We start from the raw sequence: 23,892 nt of genomic DNA on the forward strand, positions 1-23,892 counted from the left end.
TTAATTTTAAAGGCATCTCCACACAGTGGTATGGCTATCTGAATTCAATTAATAATTTATAAATCCTGCTGTGTTATTATACCTCTAGTTCTACATATTTTCCAGTTCTTCTTGGAAAACATCTATCTTAAAAACTGTAGGCATGGCTTTGCCACGCACCAAAGTGAGTTGAAGCTTCACAGTTGATAACACACATAATTGTCTTGCAACCACAGAAAAGAATTTTTGTTAAGAGCTATTTTAGGGAGTTACTCTGGGCAACAGAAGGAAGAGCAAAGGGAGAAGGGTGGATGTTTTCAAAACTTCTGTGAGAGCTCACACACTGTGTGAAGTACATATCTATCACGGCTATTTCTATAAAGGGTGCCTGTTTACAATAACTTTCTCTTCCCTTGCTTTTCAACTAGTTGTATCTTAGACTTGAGAATTGTTGCTTAAGAGGTTTGTAGAGCATTGCATAGTATTTTAATAGAGTAAAAGCCTGAGGGTCACTCAACCCTCACACTTTTCACAAACGAAAACATTAACTCCTTCCTTTCCTGCAGCACAGAACACAAATGTTTATGACTAAGACAGTCGTGGAAATCCTTAAATTCTTGTTCAGCATTCAAAAAGGTAAGCTACAACTTAAAAATCTCACCTTTTGTTTGTAAATGGAGTCAGGAAGTAACTGTTTTTCTCCTCCAACAGACAATCCTCTGAAGAAAGATGAATGTGAAGCAAACCTAAAAATGTTTGAAACACTTGCTGCCCTGCAGGTGGGTATCGTTATAGTTTCAAACCACTTTTGGAATAACTACAGTAAATCAGTTGTTCTTATAACATGGAAGATATTAAAAATTAATTGTATTTGCAACGCAAAGGTTGTTTTTAATATTGACTTCAAAGAGATACTAGGGCTAATATAGCAATTTAAATAATGGCTGGAAAAGTTCCCAAATACTAGAACTCAGTTGTCCATTTAAACCAAAAAATTAGATACTGTTCTAAAAGTCTTAATTGCAAACACTTCAAAGATCTCATGATAGAGTACTATAATATTTTATTAAGCTCTTATTATAGTTTGCAAGCTTCAATTATTTAATACAGCATTTGAGCATGCTGTACCCTTCAGGCTTTTTTATTTTGCTTACCTACTGCCTAGCAAAATTCTCTAATTTACTACATAAATCAGTAATTGGTAGAAACTAGTAAAGTCAGTTTTGTACTGAAAGTATTCCTCAGAATGAAACAAGAAATAAAAATACTTTAACCAAAAAAAAAACCCACAACATTTTTAAAGTAAGTCGCGTGAATACAAATTTATAATACTTTTTTTTTTTGCAGGAAGATTTTGATATCTTTCTTTCAGTTGAAGAATTTAGGAATCCTTCACTGATGTCTAGGCTTCTTGAGGAGCATATAAAAGCTTATGAAACTGTCAGATCTCTGTCAAAGTCTAGAAAAGTGCAAACAATTAATTGTAATTCAGAAGATGGTAAAACCAAGAACCGCTCTACTGAATCAAGATTGTATAGACTGGCTTTGCTCCTGCAAAGGTCGGAGCAAGAACTGGGAGAAAAACTGGCCTTGAGAGCACTAGATGCTGGAAAAGTTGAAGACACAATAAAAATATGCAGGTAAAAGTGCAGAGGCTTTCAAGTTTATAACTTTTAATGGCCTTTTCTGTACTATTTCTGATACTTTGCAGAAGTAAGTAGATGTAGAGCAAAGGAGAGGGGTGGGTTTGTTTTATTTATTTTTTTTCTAAAACTGAGTGTTTAAGCAATATGCTTATATTGCTTGTATACAACATTGTGTATAGAGTTAAGTGTATTGTCTGAAAATTGCCATTGGTTTTTGCCCTAACATGATTACTAAGTAAAAAGATTCCCTACAGTTTTATAGTGAGAGTTAATTAAGGTACAATATAAAGTAACCATTATGAGACATCGGCTTACACAGATAGAAGAAAACTATTGTATTGATTGTACGTACCACGTCCTGGTTTCTAGCTGGTCTCTGCCTTATGCTTAGGTTGTCAGGTAATTTAAACTTACTACCACCTCCCCAAAAAGAGATGAGATGAAAATGTTAAATATATTTCTTATTGTTAACGTGTTCTATGTGCTTCAGTACATATCACTAAGGTAAACTGCATTGTACTTTTTCACTTGAGTCACAGAAGTTTTAGTTGCATATAGTGGAGTCATAGAAGTGAAATAAGTAAGAGAATTAAATAATTAGTACAGGCCTTAAGGAAAAGCCCTAAGGACTATTTATTTTTAACATCCTTTTTTTCAATAGAGAGTTCTATGAAAATCACTGTAATGAAAAAACAGGGAAGCTGCTGTTTTCAGTATGTCAAAAGCTTTGTCATATGTTGGGAGGTGATGTTCCAATGATCACTCCTAAAGATATGAATCTTCCAGCGGTGATCTATGAAATGGCTTGCCAAGCAGCTACAGCATGTAGTCCAGGTAATTACAGTTATCATTTATTTGTGTTCAAGTTGGGAATCCAACTTTCCAAAAAATATTTAATAAACATGAAAACAAAGTTAATTTCTACATATGCCTCTGTAAAAATAGGTTCTGCAAAAAATTGTTTCCTTTTAATAGGACATGTGAACCTTCCATTCATAGTATGCTAATGATCTTAATATTTCTACAGATTTGCTATTAGATTGTCTGGAACTATGTAAATATACATTGGCTGCCAAGGAAATTTACAGACAGTGCCAAATAGAAAATTATGGATTTACAGCAAAGGTATCTTCTGCTAATTTAAATATTATTTTTTTAGTATATGTAACGTCTTGATTGACTGACTAGTGTTAACTGTACATACATTATTCTTTTTTTCCTCCCATTTCTCCAGACATATTTAATCGGTTGGTTTAAAAAGCAAAAAACAAAAAAAAACCCACGCAGCTCTACAAATAAAAATTTCCCTGAATACGTGTGTACTTCAGCATAAAGAGTAAACTGATTTGAGTACTAAAAGCAGTGCAGCTATGGCACAAGCACAAGTAGCATATTCCACCTACGTTTCAGTATAGTAAATCCCTCTAATATGACTGAAAATATTACTGATTTTATTGAATAGCTGCTCTAGAACTGCTAGAGAGCGTAGGGAGCTGACTTTAAAAAAGCTTGTTTGTTTTGGTTTTTTTTGGTAGGTAAAATATGGCAGGGAGAGTTTGATTTTTTTTTTTTTTTTTTTTTTTAAGTGCATGTATTATGTGAAGGCATTGCCAACAGTTTTGTAAAACTTTAAGAACTTTAAGTTCTTGAATAGCATCTTTGTTTTTTGTTCAGGTCAAGCAGTGCTTTAGGCTACTTGAAATGAATGGGCTCTTACAGTTTGAGTGGAATAGACCAAAGTGGCTCGGCAAGCGTATTTATGAACTGAATGTTATTTTTTCTAAAACATGATCCACTTGAAAAATATTTGCTTGTAATATTTTGCCAAGAATGTTTTTGAAAGCCTCCATTAAATTAATTAAGAATGCATTTTGGCTGTACAACTAAATAACTGCAACATTAAAGAGAAATGTGGCCACTCTAAGTAGGAAAAGTGTTTAAAGCCACTGGCCACTTAACAAAAAGTAGCATAATAAAATCCATTTTCAAATAGAAGATCATGTTCTAATCCTGTATGCAAAAACTGGAATCGCTTGCAACACTTTGTTAGTAGACCTATTAGCTTTTGTTTTTAATGTGTGTTGTTTTGACAATATTCTTACTCAGACAACATCTTTTGGAGGAGATAGAGATCCTTATGAAGAGTGGACTTATGACGACTTCTTTAATGAGGATGGGGTAGTTCTTGATCCACAGATAGCTCTTCCAGTTGCATATGAAACTACTTCTTCTCTTCTGCCTGTTTGTGGTAAACTTGCTTTCCTGAACATTGAGTCAATATACAAGTTGTATTTCATGTTGATTTTTATCTAGGAATATAAATAATTCAGCACATGTGTGAAAATTATCACCTCGGAAATCTCAATTAGGCAAACTCATGAAAAAAATATCTGTTACAGGGGGTATAGAATATAAAGATGACTTTGGTTTTAGTTCTGGTTCAGGAAGAATCTTAATGACAAGTACCTGAAGACGTGGAAAATGCTCTGGAGAAGCGTTACGATAAACTTGCCCTGTTCTTATCTTCTCTAGACATCTTCCGGTAGCCACTAATGGAGACAGGGTTTTATCAAGATGAATTTTATCTTATTCTAAAATTATTGTCCTTGTATTACGTACCATTGTAGATAGACATAACTTTTTGAAAATTTCAAGTATTATAAACAGAACTCTACAATGTTGTAGGTGCTGAAAAACAACACTTTCAGCTCTGTAAAAGAAGCACTGAATATTTAAGAATTATTTCTTTTTAATACTTCTTGACGTAAATGTTTTCTTTCCTAATGTGTCATTGGTGTATTAAAAAGCATGTAATTGCAAATACTGTTGTACAGTGCTAAAGCTACCTATAAAGGATATGCTCATTTGATTGATTTGAACAGATTTGTTACCTTCACAGATGAAGTGTTCATGTCGACTGTCTCATGAAGACAAAAGGGTTTACACACAAAGTAGTTACTGAAAATTGTTAGTTTGTATTCCTCTGTGTGTTCAAAAAAATATTCTCTCCTATAAAATAACTTCTGATTAGGCACAGTAAAAAAATACCAGTCCTGGCTCTTAGAGTTCATGTGTCTTTATTTATGTACAGTCCCTGAAGTATAGTATTTTTAAGATACTTACAGGCTGCTTAGTGTTGCTGAGATCTTGGCACGCTGCTGATGCGTATTTGTCTGTCTTTCAGAGAACAAGCTGTATCCTTTGGACTCTACAAGCCTGGCAAACTGCGCATTTACTAAAGGTACCATGACGGCAGATTCACCATGCTAAATGTATAAACAAGACCACTAGAAAACATGAGGTTTAAATTAAGCCTACACAAGCATGACTAACTCATAGTTTTTTTAAATAGGTGCCTAGATGTTCCACTTAAAGCCATATGCTAGGGGGATTGCTTGGTTCAGCACAAAGACACCAGTTTGGATCGTAATTTCTACCATTCAGTCGTGTGATTTTGGGCATGTTGTCAGAGCCTGTATTTCAGTACAGAAGTTCTACCACTATGAGCTAGGATCCATTAAAGCCTTCCCAAGAAGATGACTGAATTCTGGTTTTTGAACTAAAATGGGAGTCTGTATTAAATTAAAAGCCCTGAAAATTTAAGGTTTCAAAGGGAGCTAAGGCTGATCTTGCATCATAAATTTAATGAGAAAAAAAAAGAGAAACTGCTCTGATATTAATTCCAAGAACAATATGCTTGATATACTGATTATTTTCTGGGGTCGTTTGTTTTCAAAATGCATGACAGGACAGAACCTTCTGCTACCAGTTAGAACTCCCATGTGTGCAATGCTACAGAACCTCATGGAGTGCAGTCAGTGCGAGTTAGCTTTGCGGCTAATAGTCAATTCATTTGGATCCTGTCTTCAACATGGTGTATCAAACAACATGGATTTCTCTCTGAGCGAAAAGGTATGGCAAAGATGATGCTGAATTTTGCTGAGAGTAAATCCCATACGTATGAAAACTATTAACAGCTTTAGAGTACTTATATAAGAATTTGATAGGTCTGGGAGAGGCTATGGCCACGACATTTGAGAAATTAGTACCACTTGATCAGATGTTGAGTCACTTTGTGAAAGGAGCTGGTAGTTTCTTCCCTATTTCTCACAGTCCTTTGTTACTCTTTGCAAAGTATGTTCAGAACAAAACTTCTAAGTCTCTGCAGGGAGGCCAGGGATAAAATGAATGTTAATGATAGTTTATTATGTTCTTTCACATTGTTTTATCATTGGTTAGTATGAGAAAAGTTGGAAGTAGAATATTCAAGAAACACTCCTCAATTCAAAAGCGCTTGGAAACAGAAATCCTTTTTCTACGTAGAAGAGATCGTCATAAGACCTTATTTAAATCTGAAAATACAATTACTATAGTACCTCCTATTATGCTATGAACGACAAGAGAAGTTGAAGGCTTAGAATTTATTTTTATCGTGTGCTGACTGTTTCTTTTCCATAATAGCTACATGATGGCCACGTGCTAGCTGAAACCAAAAGCTTTCTCATTGCTCTGAAACAGAAGTATACTTCAGTAACTATGACCATTATCCGGACCTTACTACACAAGGTAAGAATCCTCTGAAAAGGGAAAGAGTGAGCCCCCTTTCTTCTGCTCTATCAAGAAAGGGGCTACCCATTCTATTACAAAAACCCATTCTGAAATTGTCCTGTGGCCAAACACTGTGAAACCCACACATTCTGGAAAAATCACGCACCTTGGAAAACCATCGAGAAGGTGAAAGAAAGTACTGACACTTGCGCTGGTGGGGAGGAATTGGGTTCCACAGCCTTGTGTCTCAGTCGCAGAATGGGGCAAGGGTGGGTGGTCTGACAGTGTTGGCCTCTCCAGCCCCAGCTGCCCGGCTTCCTGCTGGAGCTGGAGCATGTGTTTCTGAACAGCCTTTGAGCTGACACCACCTCGCTGGCAGCCACATGTTGTAGCCCTGGCATATTTGAGCCTCTTACGGACTATGGCTCTTTGATCATACACCAGTTGATCTGCCTGAAAGGTTAGGTACGGTGGGAGCTTCATCTTTGTGGAATCCTTTAAGGACTCCTGAATTATAATAAAGGCCTCTACCATCTGTAGGCATTCGCTATCTCATTTTCAATCCTGGTTTCATTTTAGATTTGTAGACTTCTAACTGAGGGGAGCTTTTTTAAAAAAAAAAAACAAACTATTTGCAAAATCTGCAATATACCATCTTCTAAGTCAGTTTTAGATTAAGGGGAGTTACTTTTAGACTGGCTTCAGTATATTTAGATTTTAAGTTCTAAAACCTGAAATGCATTTTTATTCTTTCCCTCCCCCCCCCCCCAACTTGGAGGCCCAATCCACGTCTAAATTACAGAGTACTTTTTATGTGCTATACTTTATACAGAGACCTACTAAAATAAATTCCTAAAGTTTATACCTTTTTTTTCTTTCCTAAACCACAGGTATTCAGCTGTCGTTTCATAGATCAGAACCTGGCATTGGGATATTGCACAATTTTGCCCAAGGAAGATGTGTTCAATAAGCTGTGGGATGTCCTGAACAACACATGGCAAAATTACAGAAAAGTTTTGGTAAGTTCACAAGGCAGTGTATTACTTCAGCAAATAGAGAATGTTAAAGAGTTTCTTTAAAAAAAAAAAAAAAAAAAAAAAAGACGTTGGCAGTATCATATGGAAGTGCAATATTTTGCCACTGTTAAGGTTATAGCTGTTTGAACAAATGCCTCATTCAGGGCACCACCGGGAGAGAAGCTCCCTCTCTTTACCACAGTGCGAGACTGTGCACAGGCAGGTGCTGTGAATAGTTAGTGTGATGGAAGTCCAAGCATAAGATTACCTCATCCTGACTTATTCCAAAGCTTGAAATTGTTTATTTGAGGTCCCATCATAATTTATACCTACATCATATTTTGGAGAAATTGTTCTCTGACAGCAGTTTGTCAAGAATGGAATAAATAAATCTATTAAAATACAAAGGAAGAAGGGAAGTAAAGCATAACAAAGAAGTGGGGAGAGTGACATAAATTTGGAGAAAAGATGATGTCTAAAAAATACCTTTTTTATTAGTTTCACTAGTACAATACTAACAGAATATTTTCGAGAAGGAAACTCAGTTTTAAAGTAGCTTTGAACTGCCAACTCAGGAGGTGGGGTAATCCTGATACTACCTTCTGTGAGGTTTGTTTTCATTTTACATAGTTGTGTGATTATCTATGAATCATTTTAAGTTCCTCTGAGGATTTAGACTTTAGGATTCCCAGTTTACAGATTATTTATTATCCTTCTATTCACTTCCCTTCTCATTCCTTTTAGGCAGTAGCTCTGGTTGGAGTGCAGCTTGCTAACCTATGTGGTGAAGCAAAAGAAAAAAGCAAATTCCAAGAATTGGTTACCGATGCAGAATGGGGTATCCAACTTGGTAAATTTGGTGTAAGTTTGATTTTTTTTTTTTATTTTTTTTTTTTAAAATTTCTTTTAGGTTTTTTTTAAATGAGTAAATGTCAGTATCTTGTGAGATTTATGGTGATTTTTAGACAGATTTTCTATTCAAATGTAAGGAAAGTTGGGGGTTTGTTTTTAATTTTTCACTTTGCTTGTCTGCTTAAATAAGCCACAGAAACTGAGAAATTCAATAACTGAAGGTGCTATAAAGGAATTTTTAAGTGCTTAAGTATTATTTGGCACAGGGCATAGCAAATAAATGCACTGCTTTTTCCTGCTCTGAAAATCTCTGTATTGAAGCAAAAGAAAACATAGAAGGTTGACTAGATAAGGAATTAGTCTTGATATTGTCTAAAGGACTTCTTCCCAAAGAAGATAAAATGTTTATTTATCTGTAGATTTCTTTCGAGACTGTATTTAGACAACCACCAATAAGGAAGAAGGAACTCATAAGAACGCTGGTACAAAATCCAAAAGTAGACACAGATCTTATATTGAATTACTGCAGGTAATAACTGAAGCAAATCAATTATGTTAATTGTTGCTGTAATAACCATGCCTACTAAAATCTATTTTAGTCTAAATAGATCCTAATTAATGTAATATGCAAATACTTTGATTTATTTTTTCTTTATTAAAAAAAGTATTACTCAGAATACGTATTGATCTCTGGTGAATTTATTCATAAGGAAATAAGCACCTTGATGACACCAAAGGTCACAGACAAAATAACATTCTGTCCTCTTCTAGTACTTTCATGCTGGACAGTGATGACGCACTGCAGCTTTGCATTGAAACACTTCTTCTCCAGAATGCTAATACAAATCATGTTGAAGATGACTCTGCAGAACACAGTGAGAAGCAACCTCATTCCACGTTACTAGCTAAAGCACTAGAAATAATTCCTCTGCTGAAAAGCACGAGCGACCTGGTTGCTAGCCTCAGTGGAATATTGTACAAGGTAAAAAAAAAAAAAAAAAAAAAAATAAAGAAGACAAAACAAAAAACCAACACATCAAAACAAGCAAAAAGAATCCCTGTGGTATGCATCTAGTCTCAAATCCTGCATGTCACTTGAATGGCAGATTAATAATTCCACAGAAATTTGAAAAGGTTATTTTTTTCCAGTTTTGCTAAAGGAACATAAATGTTAAGTTTCAGCTTTCTACTTCTCTAGAAAAAACAATAGAACAACATATCTAATTATCTTTAAAGACAGGTAGAGTATTTCTTCCCAACTTCCCTTAAAAAACAACCAGAAAATAATCAAACAAAAGAGTCACTTCTAAAAATCATAGCATACTGGAAATATTTCAAAGTGCTATGTTAAAAATAGATGGGGGGAAAAAAATTATATCTTTGGGTCTTTTGTTTAGTTGGGTTTTAGTTATTAGGGTTTGGGGGGGAGTTTGGTTTTGTGGTTTGTTTTTTTTTTTTTTAATTATTATTTTCATCACTTCATGTTTGGCCTTTCTGCAATATTCTGACAATTTTTTTAGGATTTAGGACTATGAAGTGGAAGTATTTTTATTTTTTTTAAAAAGTATGTCATGATGCTTATGCTGTTTCTTCAGTGTTATGTCAATATAGTTGGTATTAAAATTGTTAAAAGTTAACTAAGTTTTATGTTTTTATAAGACAAATCATATAAGAACTTATAAAATAGATTGTTATTTTGAACAGCTTGATCCTTATGACTATGAAACTATAGAAATTGTCCTGAAAGTGATGCAAAACGCTGATGAAGAGAACACCAGTATCCATCTGAATCAGGTACATCCAAATATGTTGCTGTTACCTTGCTAATGGCATCTGTATTGTTTTGTCTATTTATGAGTGTAGTTATTCAAGAGACCATTGAAATTAGTTGAATTATTCTGTCTACACAGCTCTCATTCAGAAAATAACATTCAAGGAACAGAGATCTCTAGCTGTTTCTCAGCAATGGCTCATAGCAGGGATAAAAACTCTACAGATATGTACCAACTCTACCAAAAAAAACAGATGTCGCCAGGACTTAGACGTGTTTACTGGCAGGGCAGGGAGAAATACAGTTGTCTTGTGGCTTTTTTTTTTTTTTGCTTTTTCCTTGCTTTTTTATTGTATTTATTTTATTTCTTCCCCCTAGGCTTTGAGCCTCCTCAAACATCTGGAATCTTATAAAAGAATTTCTCCACCTGTAGACCTAGAACACCAATATGTTTTAGAGCACGCGATTCCCTTATCTCCAGCTGCTCAAACCAGACTGCCCTTTCATCTGATATTCTTTAGAACTGCACGATGTTTCTGGAACATTATATGTACGTTCAGTGTTTTTATGGCTAGATATATGTATGGTTCCCTTTCTCTGCTATCTGTGAACTTTAAAGTTCTACAGCATATATTTTATATTAATTATAATTCTTTCTTAATGCAGTTTTGATCCCACGTGCTTCTGAAAGCACTTGTGCTCCCAAATTGCTACTGGTGAGGTCGCTGGCTTTCAGTGGAGCTGAGATGATAGATACAATGCAGAATTCTGTCCTCAAATTCTTTTCTTAGGACCTCTCAAAGACCAATCCATATATCCCACTTCCCAGGCCAGTGTCAATAATTAAGATTACATTCTTTCTCTGCCAATGGATGTCTGTGTCTAACAATAAACTGAAAGTGCTTCATTTCATAAAGAAAGCTACAGGTGGACTGTGATACTATTACAGACAGCTTTTTTTCCTCCTTTCAGCTGCAGAGCTCAGCGAGGAATCCTTCCCAACACTTCTATTGATTTCCAAACTAATGAAGGTAAAGTATCGTCTTGAAAAGATTTATTTCAAAATTATCCTTTTTACCCCCCACAAAAGAGAGATCTCATGAGGTTTTTTGCATGAGTATAGAGCTTCTGACAACTCTTAATCTACTTTAATTTTTCTAGGTTTCACTGGATATCTTACACATGTCTGCAGCTCAGCATGTCTTTGAAAAAAAATTGAAACCAAAAATATTTGAAATGAGAAACACAGGATATACATCAGTAGTTAACAAGGAAACGACTAAAACTGTGCAAACGATTCAGTCATATCTGCTGTCCATAATTAATCCAGAGTGGGCTGTAGCTACAGCTCACAAGATTGCACAAGAATTTCCAACAGGTAAGGTGCATACGCGATGACTTGAGGAGTGAAGTAATGGGAGGAGGAGAATAGGTTTGAGCAAAAAAAAGCTGGCCTGTAACCAGATATTTGTTCAGTATTCTTGGATAAAACCTAGGGAATGGAGAATAAAAATGCACGTCTCCTACATCTAATTTTGAACAGTAGGCTAGAACAACAACCATTTTATAACACAGCATCACTATTAAATCCTTTTTTCCTCTCTTTTTAAGCCATGTTATCTTGCTTAAAGTTTCTATATGTTCATACTATTTTCAGACAAGTTTTCCAGCAAAAGCAAATGCTTCAGCCAAGTTTAAGCTAGCTTCTCTGTTATCTGAATCCAAATAGATAATATTTTCTTGCTCTTCAGGTACAAGAGCTTTCCTAATATTTTAAATAGCTTCTAAATTTTTTTAAAAAATTCCTTGAAATAAAAATATATATTCTGTATACTGTAGAAAGGATTTATTAAAACTTACTTTATTTAATTCCTTCTCCCCTCTTTTTTATCTTTAAAAAAGGTCCTGACCAGATTCAGGCATTTAAATTCTGTCTCTATCTAGCTGAGAAATGGCTAAAGAATACTACAGCTAAGGTAACGGTAAACTACTTACAAAACTGTCATTTTACAGTCAGGTACTTATGTTAGTGTTTTGTCTTTTGGTGTTCTGGATAGTGGTGTGTAAATTGTACCTTAACCAACCCTGATATGGGAAGTACTTTCTTCTGGGGAAGTGGCTGTGTCAGTGACCCCTCAGAAGAACCCTCTTTGCCCAGTAACGTTCTCCTGTTCACAACCTACCAAAAATTAGGCTTACAGTTCTTGGAGGCTGGGCAAAAAATACACAGTTTTAAGGAAGACAGATTCGTTCTTTCTGCTGTTGTGTGCATTTTTCTTGCTGCAGGAGAATGGGTTGGAATCTGTTCCAGCTGTTAGATCAGTATCATCATTAACTTTTGCTTTAAGTTCCAAGACCACTTAGCTATTCGTAGTAGTATATATAAGGAAAGTCTGCTTTGACCTAATTCTTAGGCTCATTTTTACATGCTTGGTAGGAAAAGGTGAATAAGAATCTTACCCTTACTTATAAATATCAAGCTTGCTGCGGAGTTTTTGAGACACAATGAACTAAGTAGTTTTCTGATACAGTCACATCTTTGAATAGAATTGTGCCAAAATTAATCTGTAATTCTAGCAGCCAAGGTTTAATATTAAATCTTTTTTCTTCTCCATCTTACCTCAAAATGTCTTAATTTTACACACTGGTGCATGTGGTTCATATTTTATTTGGCTTTTTCACAACATACCTCTGTTTACAATTTTTTTTAAAAGAATATTTTCTTGCTAGAGCAGCATGGTTAAATACTGTCTGTTCACAGAAAGAATACCTGTAGATATTTTTCTAAAGAGTCTTCTAAAAAGTTGTAGACATTTTTCTAAAAAGATCTGTAGAACAGATCATAGCATCACAGAATCATAGAATGGTTTGGGTTGGAAGGACCTTAAAGCCCACCCAGTGCCACCCCCTGCCCTGGGCAGGGACACCTCCCACCAGCCCAGGTTGCTCCAAGCCCCGTCCAACCTGGCCTTGAACCCCTCCAGGGATGGGGCAGCCACAGCTTCTCTGGGCAGCCTGGGCCAGGGGCTCACCGCCCTCACAGCAAAGAATTTCTTCCCGATATCTAATCTAAATCTCCCCTCTTCCAGTTTGAAACAGTTACCCCTCGTCCTACCCAGTTCACCGTTTTAGACTATAAAACATTAAGATGATTTTTCTAGTGCTTTTGAGTAAAAGGAGGTTGTTTTATATAAACTGTGGTGTTTTGCTAAAGGATGATTCACACGAAAAAGCGGAAGTCCTGCAGAAGAAGTTATATATACAGTATAAGCGATCAGCGACAGAAAATGTTCTAATAACACATAAGTTGAACACTGGAGAGCATTTAAAGTACATTGGGAAACCAGCCAATCTTATCATTTTACTGTACGAACACCACAGTATAGACCAAAGAATCCAAAATCCAACTGGCAGAGATTATCCAGGTGAGTATCCATAATCTAGTTTCAAAGGAGCAAAAAGATGTTCTTTAGAAAATGCTAAGTGAAATAATACTAGTTTGTAAGTATATTGTCTCTACCTATTTATTTAGATATCCATATGGCAGCCAAGGAGATAGCCGAAATTAACAGTTTGGATATGAACAAAATTTGGGATAAACTGCTGGAGAAGTGGCTGTGTTCAAGTATACTGCCCTCAGAAGTAAGTCACTGCTGGAGATTTGGTTTTGGAGAAAGACGGCCAATTACATAAAATACATATATTTTTATGACTCTTTCAAAAGACTAAGGTTATTTTGCACAATTTGCCTTTAGGGCTCATAAATCTGTTTAAGATGCATCTGAATTCAGACTACTGCCGATTTCAATACCATTCTAATGTTGTTGCACACCACTGCCTCTAGTGAGAATGATTTGAAACCCTTTCCCTTCTCTCTGTATAGAGATTAAAATCTTACCTTTGGTGCTACAGTAAAGTCGTGTAGCCAGCCTAAAGGAGTTATAAATATATTAGCCTCATCAAACACTGATTATAGAATCAGAAAGAGAATGAATCCTCTCCTGTTGCAGCTTAGCTAACGGAGTGAATTGCTGTCTGTGCCGCACACAGCTGGGTGAGAAAGGGCAGGGAGCAGACGTTGCCTCTGCTTTGACATTCCAGTTTGCAGGCTGAGGAATGGCATTGACGGCCAAGCACACAGTTAAATAAAGACTGATAAAACCAGAATTCCTTTCCTTGCTGCATTAGGAGGGGCGCCCAGCATTTCAGACAGGGTTTAACCAAGGCTGTTTATCCAAACTATTTAGAAGACTCTCACAGCCAGATTTTTCGTGTCTTTCTAAAGAAAACTCAGGAAATCCTTGGAGATGTACAGGAAGATGGAGTGCTCCGAAGGTATGTTTGTTGTCTTACATATTATATGGTGAATTATTGGTAACTTGCAAGTTTAACTATATCTGGCTTTTTCAAGAAACCTGTGTGTGAGTCAGAACTCACTGTTGTGTTCTTATTTTTATATTCTGGTGACATCAGTTTTGAATCGTCAAATACGTACGCAATGAAAAAGACTTACTTCAATGAAATGCCATTGGCAATAACTTACAAATTTAAGTGCATACTTAAGAGTAGCTATTTGGAGGTTTTCTCCTCGTTTTCTATATCCTTGGACTCTCTTATCCTTAATCTCTTTCTGACACTGAAATATATTTACTTTCCATGAATATTGATACATTGTATTTCAGTAGCTGTGCTGTACTTGTATTAAAAACAAACATATTTTTGCAGAGTTATTTATCTACTTCAGTCACACCCTCTGGACTACAGTTCAAGATTGCTTTTTGCGATTACAACATCTGCCGCATCTGTAAGTTTCTGAATTCTTGTTTTAGCTTGCTAGTTATGAAACTTTTACCTCTTATTGAAATCAAGTGTTGTCTGCTTAACTGTTTGAGCTTCAACCTAAGGCCTTTGTATCTGTGTTTTGGATAGTTTATGTATCTCTATGAGCTCTATGTTTCTCCCCACCACCTTTGGGGTAAAACCGTGGTGTTCATTGAATTTTGCTATTGACTGTCAAGAGCAGCCCTTGAACTCTGGGTTTTCTAAATGTATTGTTGATATTATCTGAAAAAAAACTTCATTAAACGTCTTCTAGAATGTGCTTTAAGCAGGTGTAATACATTGGCTCACTTTGGGTGGAATTAAAGCAGAGTGGTAAAAATATTTTAACAGAACCTTAACCTTCAGTCTTTCACACTTACTAAATGTATTTATTTGTGATACTATATATCACAGATATTTTTCTTACCTGCATTGATAGTCCTACATCTAGAAAACCACCTGGTTTAGCAGCATTCTTTGAAGTTGACAAATATTTCAACTGGTTAGTATAAAAGTTGAATGTGAACCAGTCTGTTACTTCGCATATATTTCCACTAAATTAATAAAAAAAAAAATCTTAGAAAGGATTATGCCAGACACATATAACCTTCTTTCTAGTTGTTCAGCCAATTGTTGTGACTTTTCATTGTGTTGTTTTTCCCCCCTCTCAGCCGATTGGTGTTACTCAGTTGACATTTGTTCACAGGAGCAGAGCACTTAAGTGTCTGCTCCACTTGGCAGATACCAAGACTGTGGAATCACTCTTCAAGAAACCCATTGAGAAAGTAAAGTAAGATGAATTTTCCTGAAGGTGTTCCTTAATAATGATATTTTCTTGGTCTTTTAATAGCCGTTGGAAAGAAATATATGATATTTGGAGAATTATTTTTTACTAATCTGGTTTTTGAGCTTTTAAAATCTATTTCTGAAGAGTATAATTAGATCTTTTATCTACACTGTAATGCAGTCCAGTACATCACAGTCCTAATTTGTAAACCTGAAAGTAGTATGACGTTATGTGGAAAATATTTTGTTCCTTTTTGCACAGATTGCAGTTACTTGTCTAGTAACCGAAGCATTTTCTCCTATATAGTATTCTGTTCATCAGAGTTCAGAACTGGTCATCTTACAAAGACATAGTCCTCTGCAAAAATGAGGAACCAAAATCTCTGAAATTATCTGTAGAACTAACTTCCTTAGAAAACATCCAGAATAGAATTTATATGCTGGTAATCTGGAATTAGGGCCTGGAAAGTGCTGTTTTCAGAGTAAATCATGCCAAAATGGGTTTCTGTAAATATGCAGTCTCTGTGCACGAATGAAATCTTAGCTGTAAGAGTTGGAGTAATTGGTTTATCTTTAGAGATGATCCAGGCCGCCTATTGCTCAGGTGAATGAAGTTTCCCTAAGCAATTACCAGAAAGTTTTTTACTTCATTAAGATCTCTTTCATAAGAACAAATACAATCTACATTTTTAATTTTTTTTAAAGCAACAGAACAGTTTTCCAATATTATCCTGAGCTTGATTATGTGAGTTATAATAATCACTGTAAATATCATTAACTCATGGGTTTTGTTGGTGGTTTTTTTTTTTTTTTTTTTTACAGGTATTTTCTAAAATGCTGCATTTATCTGGCAGAGTTTGAAATCTTGAATATTCCATACACTTATGAATCATTTCATAAGAGTCCTAAGGAAGGAATGATTAAGGGGCTATGGAAGAATCACAGCCATGAACCCACAGTATGGTTTTTAAATCCTTTGTCATTTTCTGTTATACATTGTGTGAAACATACACCTTTCTACATAGCACATGCATTTCTAAACATGTTGCTCCAGCGTACTCTGTCCCTTTCACACACTACTCGTGATATGCTACTCATGATTATATTTAAAATACAAGCAAATACGCAGTTACCCCAGAGAGTCTCCTCTTTCAAAGTGACCAAAAAAACCCCCAAACTTGCTGACTACTGCCCATGACATAATTATTCCCTAGTACTTGCCCACCTTTGTGTACGCACACCTTGTCTCTTGTCTGGAAAGCAAGATGTTTGATGCAGAAGCCTTTTTTATTTTTTTGAACTTGCTTGGACACATACCTCATACTTAATTTGAATTAACTGCTAACAGCTATACACCTTTGGAATAGCTATTAGTTTCTTTGTGTTTCCTTATCTAATATGTCAGGCATAGGTTTTAAGTTTTGCTCTGCTTAGGAATTTAACTTTGACACTTACTTCATGTTACCAGATATGTTTTATAAACAGCTAACTTAACCCTGAAGACAAGGGCAGGTAAATGAGATTTCCAGGTAGACAGTAGTATATGACAAAAAAAGTATACTATTCTATTGAGGCTTCAACAGTCATACTTCTGGTTTATAACCATAAAATGGAAGTGGTCTGTTCTTTAGTTGAAATATTCACATGCTAGTCTAAAATTTGAAAATGACAGATGAAAAAGCTTTAGCCTTCTAACAAGTAGAAAATAAAGCAATATCACATATAGGTGGGATTTTTGGTTTTGTTTTAACTCTCACGTGTAAAATAATTTTGAAATTGGCTTGGTTGTGGCCTCTCAGGAGTTAAAGGTCCCCTAATGCTGTAAAAATCTAAAATTACTCTGGCAAGCAATACAGGTTTGAAGATCATGAATGTACATTAAAACGCGGCGTGTCCTTGCTCTCCTTTAGGCTGTTAGATTGGTGACAGAGCTCAGTCTAGAATACAAAGTATACGATTCCCAACTGTGGAATGGCCTCCTACAGAAACTCGTTGGTTTCAATATGGTAAGGAATTCTTAAGCATGAAGTTCTGCAGCGAGGTGAGGAAAAGGCTTTCTTTATCCACTGATTTCTAAAGAATGTGATAGATACATAAACTACAAACTTACTGTGAACAATTATCGACATTTACATGGTTTCTTTGGGCTCTTAGGTACTGAACTGATGAAGCTTTGAGAAATTTGTGTTTCAGCAGTACTGCTTGAGAATTTTGGTCTGAAATCGTTCTAGCTTTATTTTTTTTAAAGGCACAAAGCCTTTCAGATGGCAAGAGTAAATCCGATGATAATAAATTAATACTTTTACCACATAATATGCATATTTTTGTTTGTAAATATATATATGCACATGCGCAAATTGTGCATCTGGGTATACATTACATACACATGAAAATATTACCCCTAAAATGTATTTATCATGATGGTAATCCTGAGCCTTGTTATTCAGAATCTTAATTACCTCTGATTGTCAAACTTTATGTAATACTCGTACAGCCTAAGGAGATAGCAGATGTACCTGGCAATGTGGTTAGATCAGGAGCAGGTATTGAAACTAGTTTTAATCTAATGAGATTTAGGTACTAATAGCAAAGAAGGTGGGATCATAAATTTTTCAGCACCAGTTGTATTAAGACTACCGGAAGTCTTGGGTATTTACTGAGACAACAGATGCCTCTACTGCTTGTGATAATTTAACTTACTTAACTGTAAATCATATTTCTATAGGCATCAGTTACTCCTCCCAAAGGAACAGAAGCACCTTAAGAGTCTGCAGACAAGACAAGCATAATGCGATTCTGTAGATTATCACCAAGTCTTCAAACACTGTAGCATTTTATAATGAAATATTTTTTTTTCAGATGCAATATCTAAGAAGAGTTTTGACAGAAATTACTGGGATTCATTCATTGTGGGAGGTAAGCAAATATTCTGTGACTCCTAATCTTTTTTTTTTTTTTCACCTAAGAGGGGTTTAGCATCCTGTTTGTGTGTTTTCTTTGTGTGTGCAAATGGCAGCCATCTGTGCCATGAAGTGTTATGCGTGAAAAGATTCTTTTTGAATGACTATTTTTATGACAATACAACGTGCAGATGAGTATTGTTATTAAGCATTGAAATAGCATATTTTGCACTTGTGGTTCCTTCAGTAAACGCCTTACTTGGAGGGTTCTGTAAAGTTGTACAGAATAATTTTACCATCAGTCAAAATATAAAATATGGCTAAATCTTAGACTATGAGATGAGGAAAGCAATACTAAGAATGATTCATACAGGGTAAAAAGAAAAGAAAATTGGCAGGCTTCTTCCACCTGCAGTGGGTCAGGATGTCTGTGTTTTAAAATGCACTTACTTACAACTATGTTTGGCTATTTAAAACCTTGTTGTCAACAGATTCCCAGCTTCAGTCGAGCTTGGCGAAGTGTAATTCTGGCACCATTTGTCACAGGTAGGGTTGTTATTGACTATCACACATGTATAGTAATTTAGTTATACATTTACTTTATCATGTTTTCTCTATTTCTTAGCTTCATCTCCACTGAGTCCTAAACAGTTAGAGGAATGTTGCGAGTGTTTTGTGATTCTGCTCAAGTAAGTAGACAGTACCTCCCACAGTTGTATTAGTTTAACTGGTAATGCCCGTTTGTAATTTCTCATCCAACAGTCTGCCCTGGAACACGCAAAGGAGCTCCGAGAACTGGGGAACCTGAGGCATGAGGAAGAACCTTTTGCCTCTTGTGGGAAGGACAGGATCAGGGCACGTAGCCAAACAGAAATTCTGTGCTCGCCCACAGACTGTTGACAACTTGGTACCTGGGCTGTTTAAACTGTACTGGGAACTGCTCTCAGAACTGGGACTTGGAATCGGCAGCACAGTCTGCTGAAAACCAATCTATCTGTCCAGTCGCTGCCCCCATGAGGCATATCTGGGCCTGTCCTGACAGTTTTAAAGGACTCGTGGTCAACTCTAAAAGTCCAGTTTGTATTTTTCTTGCCCAAAATATAGCACATTTCCTAAAACATTAACACAGAGTATAAGAGAGAAAGAATTCATTTTCCTACACAGAATAAATCTGACATGACAAAAATGTAATAGCTGCACATCTATAAACGTGGTTAACCTATGGTATTAATGTTCCAAAACATTCTATAGGTAAACCAGTTTTGCATTGCCTTTACAGTGTAAAGCAGCACAATAAATCATTGTCTGATTCACCACAATGCTCTGACTTGCTCAAGAGAAGAACCAGGGCTCAGAGAGCCTGACTTGAATCAAAAGCTAGTTAAGAAATACTGGAAAGGGATCCAGCTGAAGAACACGCCTACACTACTGTGCATATACATATGTACCAAAGCATTACTCTGGGCAGTTGGCCAACGCTTCCCCTCAAAACAGGGCCTTGTGTGTTTACAAAGAGAAACTGGAGTTCAATAGGGTTTTTTTAAAGGTAGAAAATCGTCATGCGTTTGTATTCTGTGAAACTTCAACTCACATAGCTTGGCTGTTCCTGCAAATAAGGCAAGGTAAAAATGCATTGTTCTATCTAGCTTAAAAACCTCAGGGTGGTTTTGTTGACAGTACTAAGCCATCCAGTTGTACATGTCATAGCTGAGAACTTCACTCCTAATCTTCTGAAGGTGTCCTGTTCTGGCTGACTTGGATGTCATTGGAATAGCTAAACAATATGCGCAGTTGGACCTTCCAGCTTTTGCTTTGGGATGCCTGTTGCTGATTCCTCAGTCTGGGAAGCGAGAGCAGCAAATTCAGGTAAATAATAAGTTTTGTGTTCTGTCTGTGCAATGGAAACGTCTTTAAGCATGTTATGGTCAACAGAGACTGTGGAAGATGGTCATTTATAATCCCATCTTATCTAGATATGGCACTGCTGACAGCTGCTTGGCACTTCCCACACAGAGAGGCTATTGCCCTGAATTTGTCCCTCTGGAAGGGATCATGTGAACGCTTCCTTTTTTCTTTTTTTTTTTTTTTTTAAAAAGCAAAACCAGCTGACTTCAAGTCATCCTCAGCAGCTTTGTCATATGACTTTGCCCTTTGCGGCTTTGAGGATCTTTTATGGGATCCCACCTTTAAAACCCATTAAAAAAAAAAAAAACAAACACAAAACCCAAGCCATATACATACCCGCTAGAGCAGTGTGAAGTTGTAACATCTATAATTGTGGACAAGCTACCAGTGGACTCGTTTCACAGCAGGTTGTAAGAAAAGTTACCGAATCCTACGCCAGAGAAGCGTAGAGTTGAAAGGTCCCGACTTCTTAGAAAGATGCTTGATATTCATCCCAAGTTCTAATGTAAACCGTTTACCTTAAAGCCGTATCCTCACTATTTGTGTATCTTGACAGTTTCCTTTCTCTCCTTATCTGTTTCCATTAATTTATGCTCTGCATTGTTTTCCCAGATGAAGAATTATAGGCTGTTCCCTTATTTGTCGTGAGCAAACTTGCACTAATAAATGCATCTTAAATTCTTAGCCTTCCCGTCATTAAAGTTAAGCTCAGAAAGATTTTCCCAAATTACAGCATTTGTGTAAAACATTTAGTCTGCTGGCAATGAGTCAAAAAAAAAACCAAAACTGTAACAGCTACAGCAAAATACCCTCTGAGAGTTAGAAGCAATGAGCACTACTCGTTTCAGTCAAACTGCACAGATCCTGTTTCAAAGTATTAATTGTTCTTGGAATTTCAAAGTATTAATTGTTCTTGAATAAATCAAATGCTTGCTCTGAAGGCAGAGTTTCTATTTTAATCATTCACAGAATATTTATGTTTTGTAACTTATTTTTGCAAGGGTTTCTTATCAACGTGTAACACAGAGACTGTGCTGCAACAAGTGGATGAACACATGAACACTGGAGAAGTCGTGGCATTTGCTTCTCAGGTAAATAAATAAAGTTTACTTCGCTTGCCTTTGACTTAGAGGCTTTTTTGCTACATAGGTGTACACAGAACCTTTTCTTGCCCTCTCTCTCCTGATCTTGCCAAGCATTAGTTGACATAATGCACACTTCTAAAATATAGCAACATTTGCAGGGGTTTTTGCATTTTTATTAATGTTGTACAACTGAAAAACTTCTTGCATACATACGAGTGCTGTGTTACAGGCTCTGTTTGCAGCACAGCACTGTTTGCAGCAGCACTACTTTATTTTTCTAAATGAATGTTTTAAGTAAAAAAGCCAAAGGGCTTATGAAACTGCACTCTCTTGTCTTGCCTTGGGCTGCCTTCCTAGAAGCAAGTTTCTTAATTCATTCCCCTATCTGAATCTGAGGTTAGTTTTCATAAAATCTGCTATTTCACACCACTAAAAAAAAAAATTTTAAAAAATCCTGCCCTATGGGAGTCCAGGAAGAAAAGTCTGAGCTCTTTTCATTAAAAAGTAGGGGTTTTATGTTAAAATATTAATATTTTTCAATTACTAAAACTTAAATCTACAGATTAGATCTTTAGTTTTGGACAGTATCATCAACAAGAAGCTGTATGGAAAATTATTGAAAACCAAGTATTTTCCACTGTTGAAGCAACAACTGATGAATACTCACCGAATGAAAGAACTGGTAAATTATTTTGCCAAAAAGAACTGGTAAGTTAATAAAACAGGCGATGCGTGATTGATAGCAATTACAGAAACTGAATCTCTCCTTTTTTTTTTTTTAATTTATTTGAAGTTGTGGAGACTTTCTAGCACTTAGTTTCTAAGAATTTTTTAAGTATTGCTAAGTTAAATAACAAAATAAAAAAAAAATCTCCCTGCACTACTTTACATACTTAGGATAGAGTTTTACAGTGTCATTCAAGCCAAAGTAAGGGCTTATTGAGCCTGGGCTGGGAGGCAGATCAAATGCAGTTAAAACAGCAAAAGTAACCTGACTGAAAAAGCAAATACTTTCGGATTTAATAACTTCACCCTACCTTCAGATGAATCCAGCTTAGTGGCATCATGGAGTCACAGCTTCAGCAGTAAGAACACTCTTAAAAAAAAATAAATAAATGAACTACCCGTACTCAAGAATTAGTGGCTTTGTTGCTAAGTTTTTCCAAGAGTTAGAAATACTTCTTATGTTCCACTTAAATAAACCAAAGGGTCTTGCCGCTGAACCTGCTGCAGGGCAGTTCTCAATCAGCAATCAGCGACTCCCAGCACTCAGGCTCATTCTGCACAGCTGCAAACTGTCATTTCAGACCCCAAATACTCAGTATTGCAAGTCACTTTGTTACCAGTTAGCCTGCAGTCAAAATGGGACAGGAACCGGCAAATAACCATTTAAATTCTAGTATATATTTTTATTAACAGCCACAGGTTAAATGCTTGGCTTGTCACGGCTTGCTTTCTGTCTATGGGGAAATGATGGGACCTATCTGACTTCAAAAATGTGGGGTCATACCTTATTTTTATACTTCAGTGTCTAAAATCTAAATTCTTGGCTTTTTAGAGAACTTGTTGACAAAGTTAATAAACTTTTGCCTCCTACAGCATTCATGATGCAATAGCCCTAATTCAAGAATATCAAGAGAAATGTGGAAATCCTGCTCTGGTAGACATACCATTGTCTGATCTTCTGAAGGTAAAAGAAATCACTTTTGTACATCATGCAGGATTTTCTCCTGTTTTTCTCAACCAAGACTTTCACTCAACTTTTAGCAAAAATAGCCGTTAGCCCTTTTATTTTACTAAAATATATTGAATATAATAAAATATCCCTTTATTAATTCAAATAATGAATTTGACTTAAACCAAATCAGTGTCATGCTAAGCCTTATGCTTTCAAGTACTTTGACGGGTCTTAGATTGTATCCTGTTTTCCTAAGCCCTAGTAATATCGTTCTCTTACCTTACAGATGTATCTGGATGGACCAGAGGAGACTTGTGTACAGAACGGCCATGGATAAGGCCTTGATTTACTCTTTTCTCCCTCTGCTGGCAGGATGGGGACCGTGCATTGAGAGTTCATACTGCTCAGGTGAACATTAAACTAAAACCCCAATGCTCTTTTACCAAAAGCTACCCTGAGCTTTTCGCATTTTTTTAACTGTTCTAGGCTGTTTCTTCTCCGTGCTCTTATCCCCGTTGGAACAGTTTAGACTTACAGCAGAATTTCCTGTTTCTATTCAACAGTCGTGTTCATATTCAATGCTTTGATTTTAGGAAGGATTAAAGTTTATTTCCTTCTATATTTCTCCATGTTTAAGTCTGCTGCGAGGATCACTCTTAATATTTCATGCACGCAAACACAACCTTGCGTAATTGTGACAATTTTTTTTTAAACTGTAAGTGGTGTACTTCATGTAAAATAAACTTTGTAGACAAATGGTAATTTTAACTACAGTGAGCACAAATAAAGAGACTTACGTATCAATTTTGACCTTACAGTATTCTATAAACCATTTAATTATGAAATTGTCAGTAAACTGGTGTTCCACTCAGTCACTAACCTTCTGTGACTGCTTGCCAAGGTTT

General features: G+C 36.0%; 1 protein-coding gene across 1 annotated transcript in view; it reads left to right on the plus strand.

Annotated features, from left to right (window-relative positions):
* The window catches only part of KNTC1 (kinetochore associated 1), a 40,591-nt gene extending 16,802 nt beyond the window's left edge, over positions 1–23,789 (plus strand). Inside the window, exons 32-64 of the mRNA XM_074607005.1 lie at positions 546–615; positions 691–758; positions 1,327–1,619; positions 2,287–2,459; positions 2,653–2,750; positions 3,732–3,873; positions 4,810–4,866; positions 5,374–5,537; positions 6,087–6,191; positions 7,064–7,192; positions 7,934–8,050; positions 8,461–8,570; positions 8,813–9,023; positions 9,746–9,835; positions 10,191–10,362; positions 10,785–10,843; positions 10,974–11,190; positions 11,715–11,788; positions 13,027–13,237; positions 13,345–13,454; positions 14,098–14,147; positions 14,538–14,616; positions 15,305–15,423; positions 16,242–16,377; positions 17,330–17,425; positions 18,279–18,335; positions 18,811–18,865; positions 18,945–19,008; positions 20,056–20,185; positions 21,226–21,315; positions 21,872–22,017; positions 22,909–22,999; positions 23,274–23,789. Coding sequence (XP_074463106.1) covers positions 546–615; positions 691–758; positions 1,327–1,619; positions 2,287–2,459; positions 2,653–2,750; positions 3,732–3,873; positions 4,810–4,866; positions 5,374–5,537; positions 6,087–6,191; positions 7,064–7,192; positions 7,934–8,050; positions 8,461–8,570; positions 8,813–9,023; positions 9,746–9,835; positions 10,191–10,362; positions 10,785–10,843; positions 10,974–11,190; positions 11,715–11,788; positions 13,027–13,237; positions 13,345–13,454; positions 14,098–14,147; positions 14,538–14,616; positions 15,305–15,423; positions 16,242–16,377; positions 17,330–17,425; positions 18,279–18,335; positions 18,811–18,865; positions 18,945–19,008; positions 20,056–20,185; positions 21,226–21,315; positions 21,872–22,017; positions 22,909–22,999; positions 23,274–23,324 — 3,834 coding nt within the window. The 3' untranslated portion in view covers positions 23,325–23,789. The remainder of the gene's footprint in view (positions 1–545; positions 616–690; positions 759–1,326; positions 1,620–2,286; positions 2,460–2,652; positions 2,751–3,731; positions 3,874–4,809; positions 4,867–5,373; positions 5,538–6,086; positions 6,192–7,063; positions 7,193–7,933; positions 8,051–8,460; positions 8,571–8,812; positions 9,024–9,745; positions 9,836–10,190; positions 10,363–10,784; positions 10,844–10,973; positions 11,191–11,714; positions 11,789–13,026; positions 13,238–13,344; positions 13,455–14,097; positions 14,148–14,537; positions 14,617–15,304; positions 15,424–16,241; positions 16,378–17,329; positions 17,426–18,278; positions 18,336–18,810; positions 18,866–18,944; positions 19,009–20,055; positions 20,186–21,225; positions 21,316–21,871; positions 22,018–22,908; positions 23,000–23,273) is intronic.
* Positions 23,790–23,892: the final 103 nt, after the last annotated feature.

This window comes from Larus michahellis, chromosome 13 (assembly GCF_964199755.1).
Source record: "Larus michahellis chromosome 13, bLarMic1.1, whole genome shotgun sequence".
In the NCBI taxonomy this organism is placed as follows: Eukaryota; Metazoa; Chordata; class Aves; order Charadriiformes; family Laridae; genus Larus; species Larus michahellis.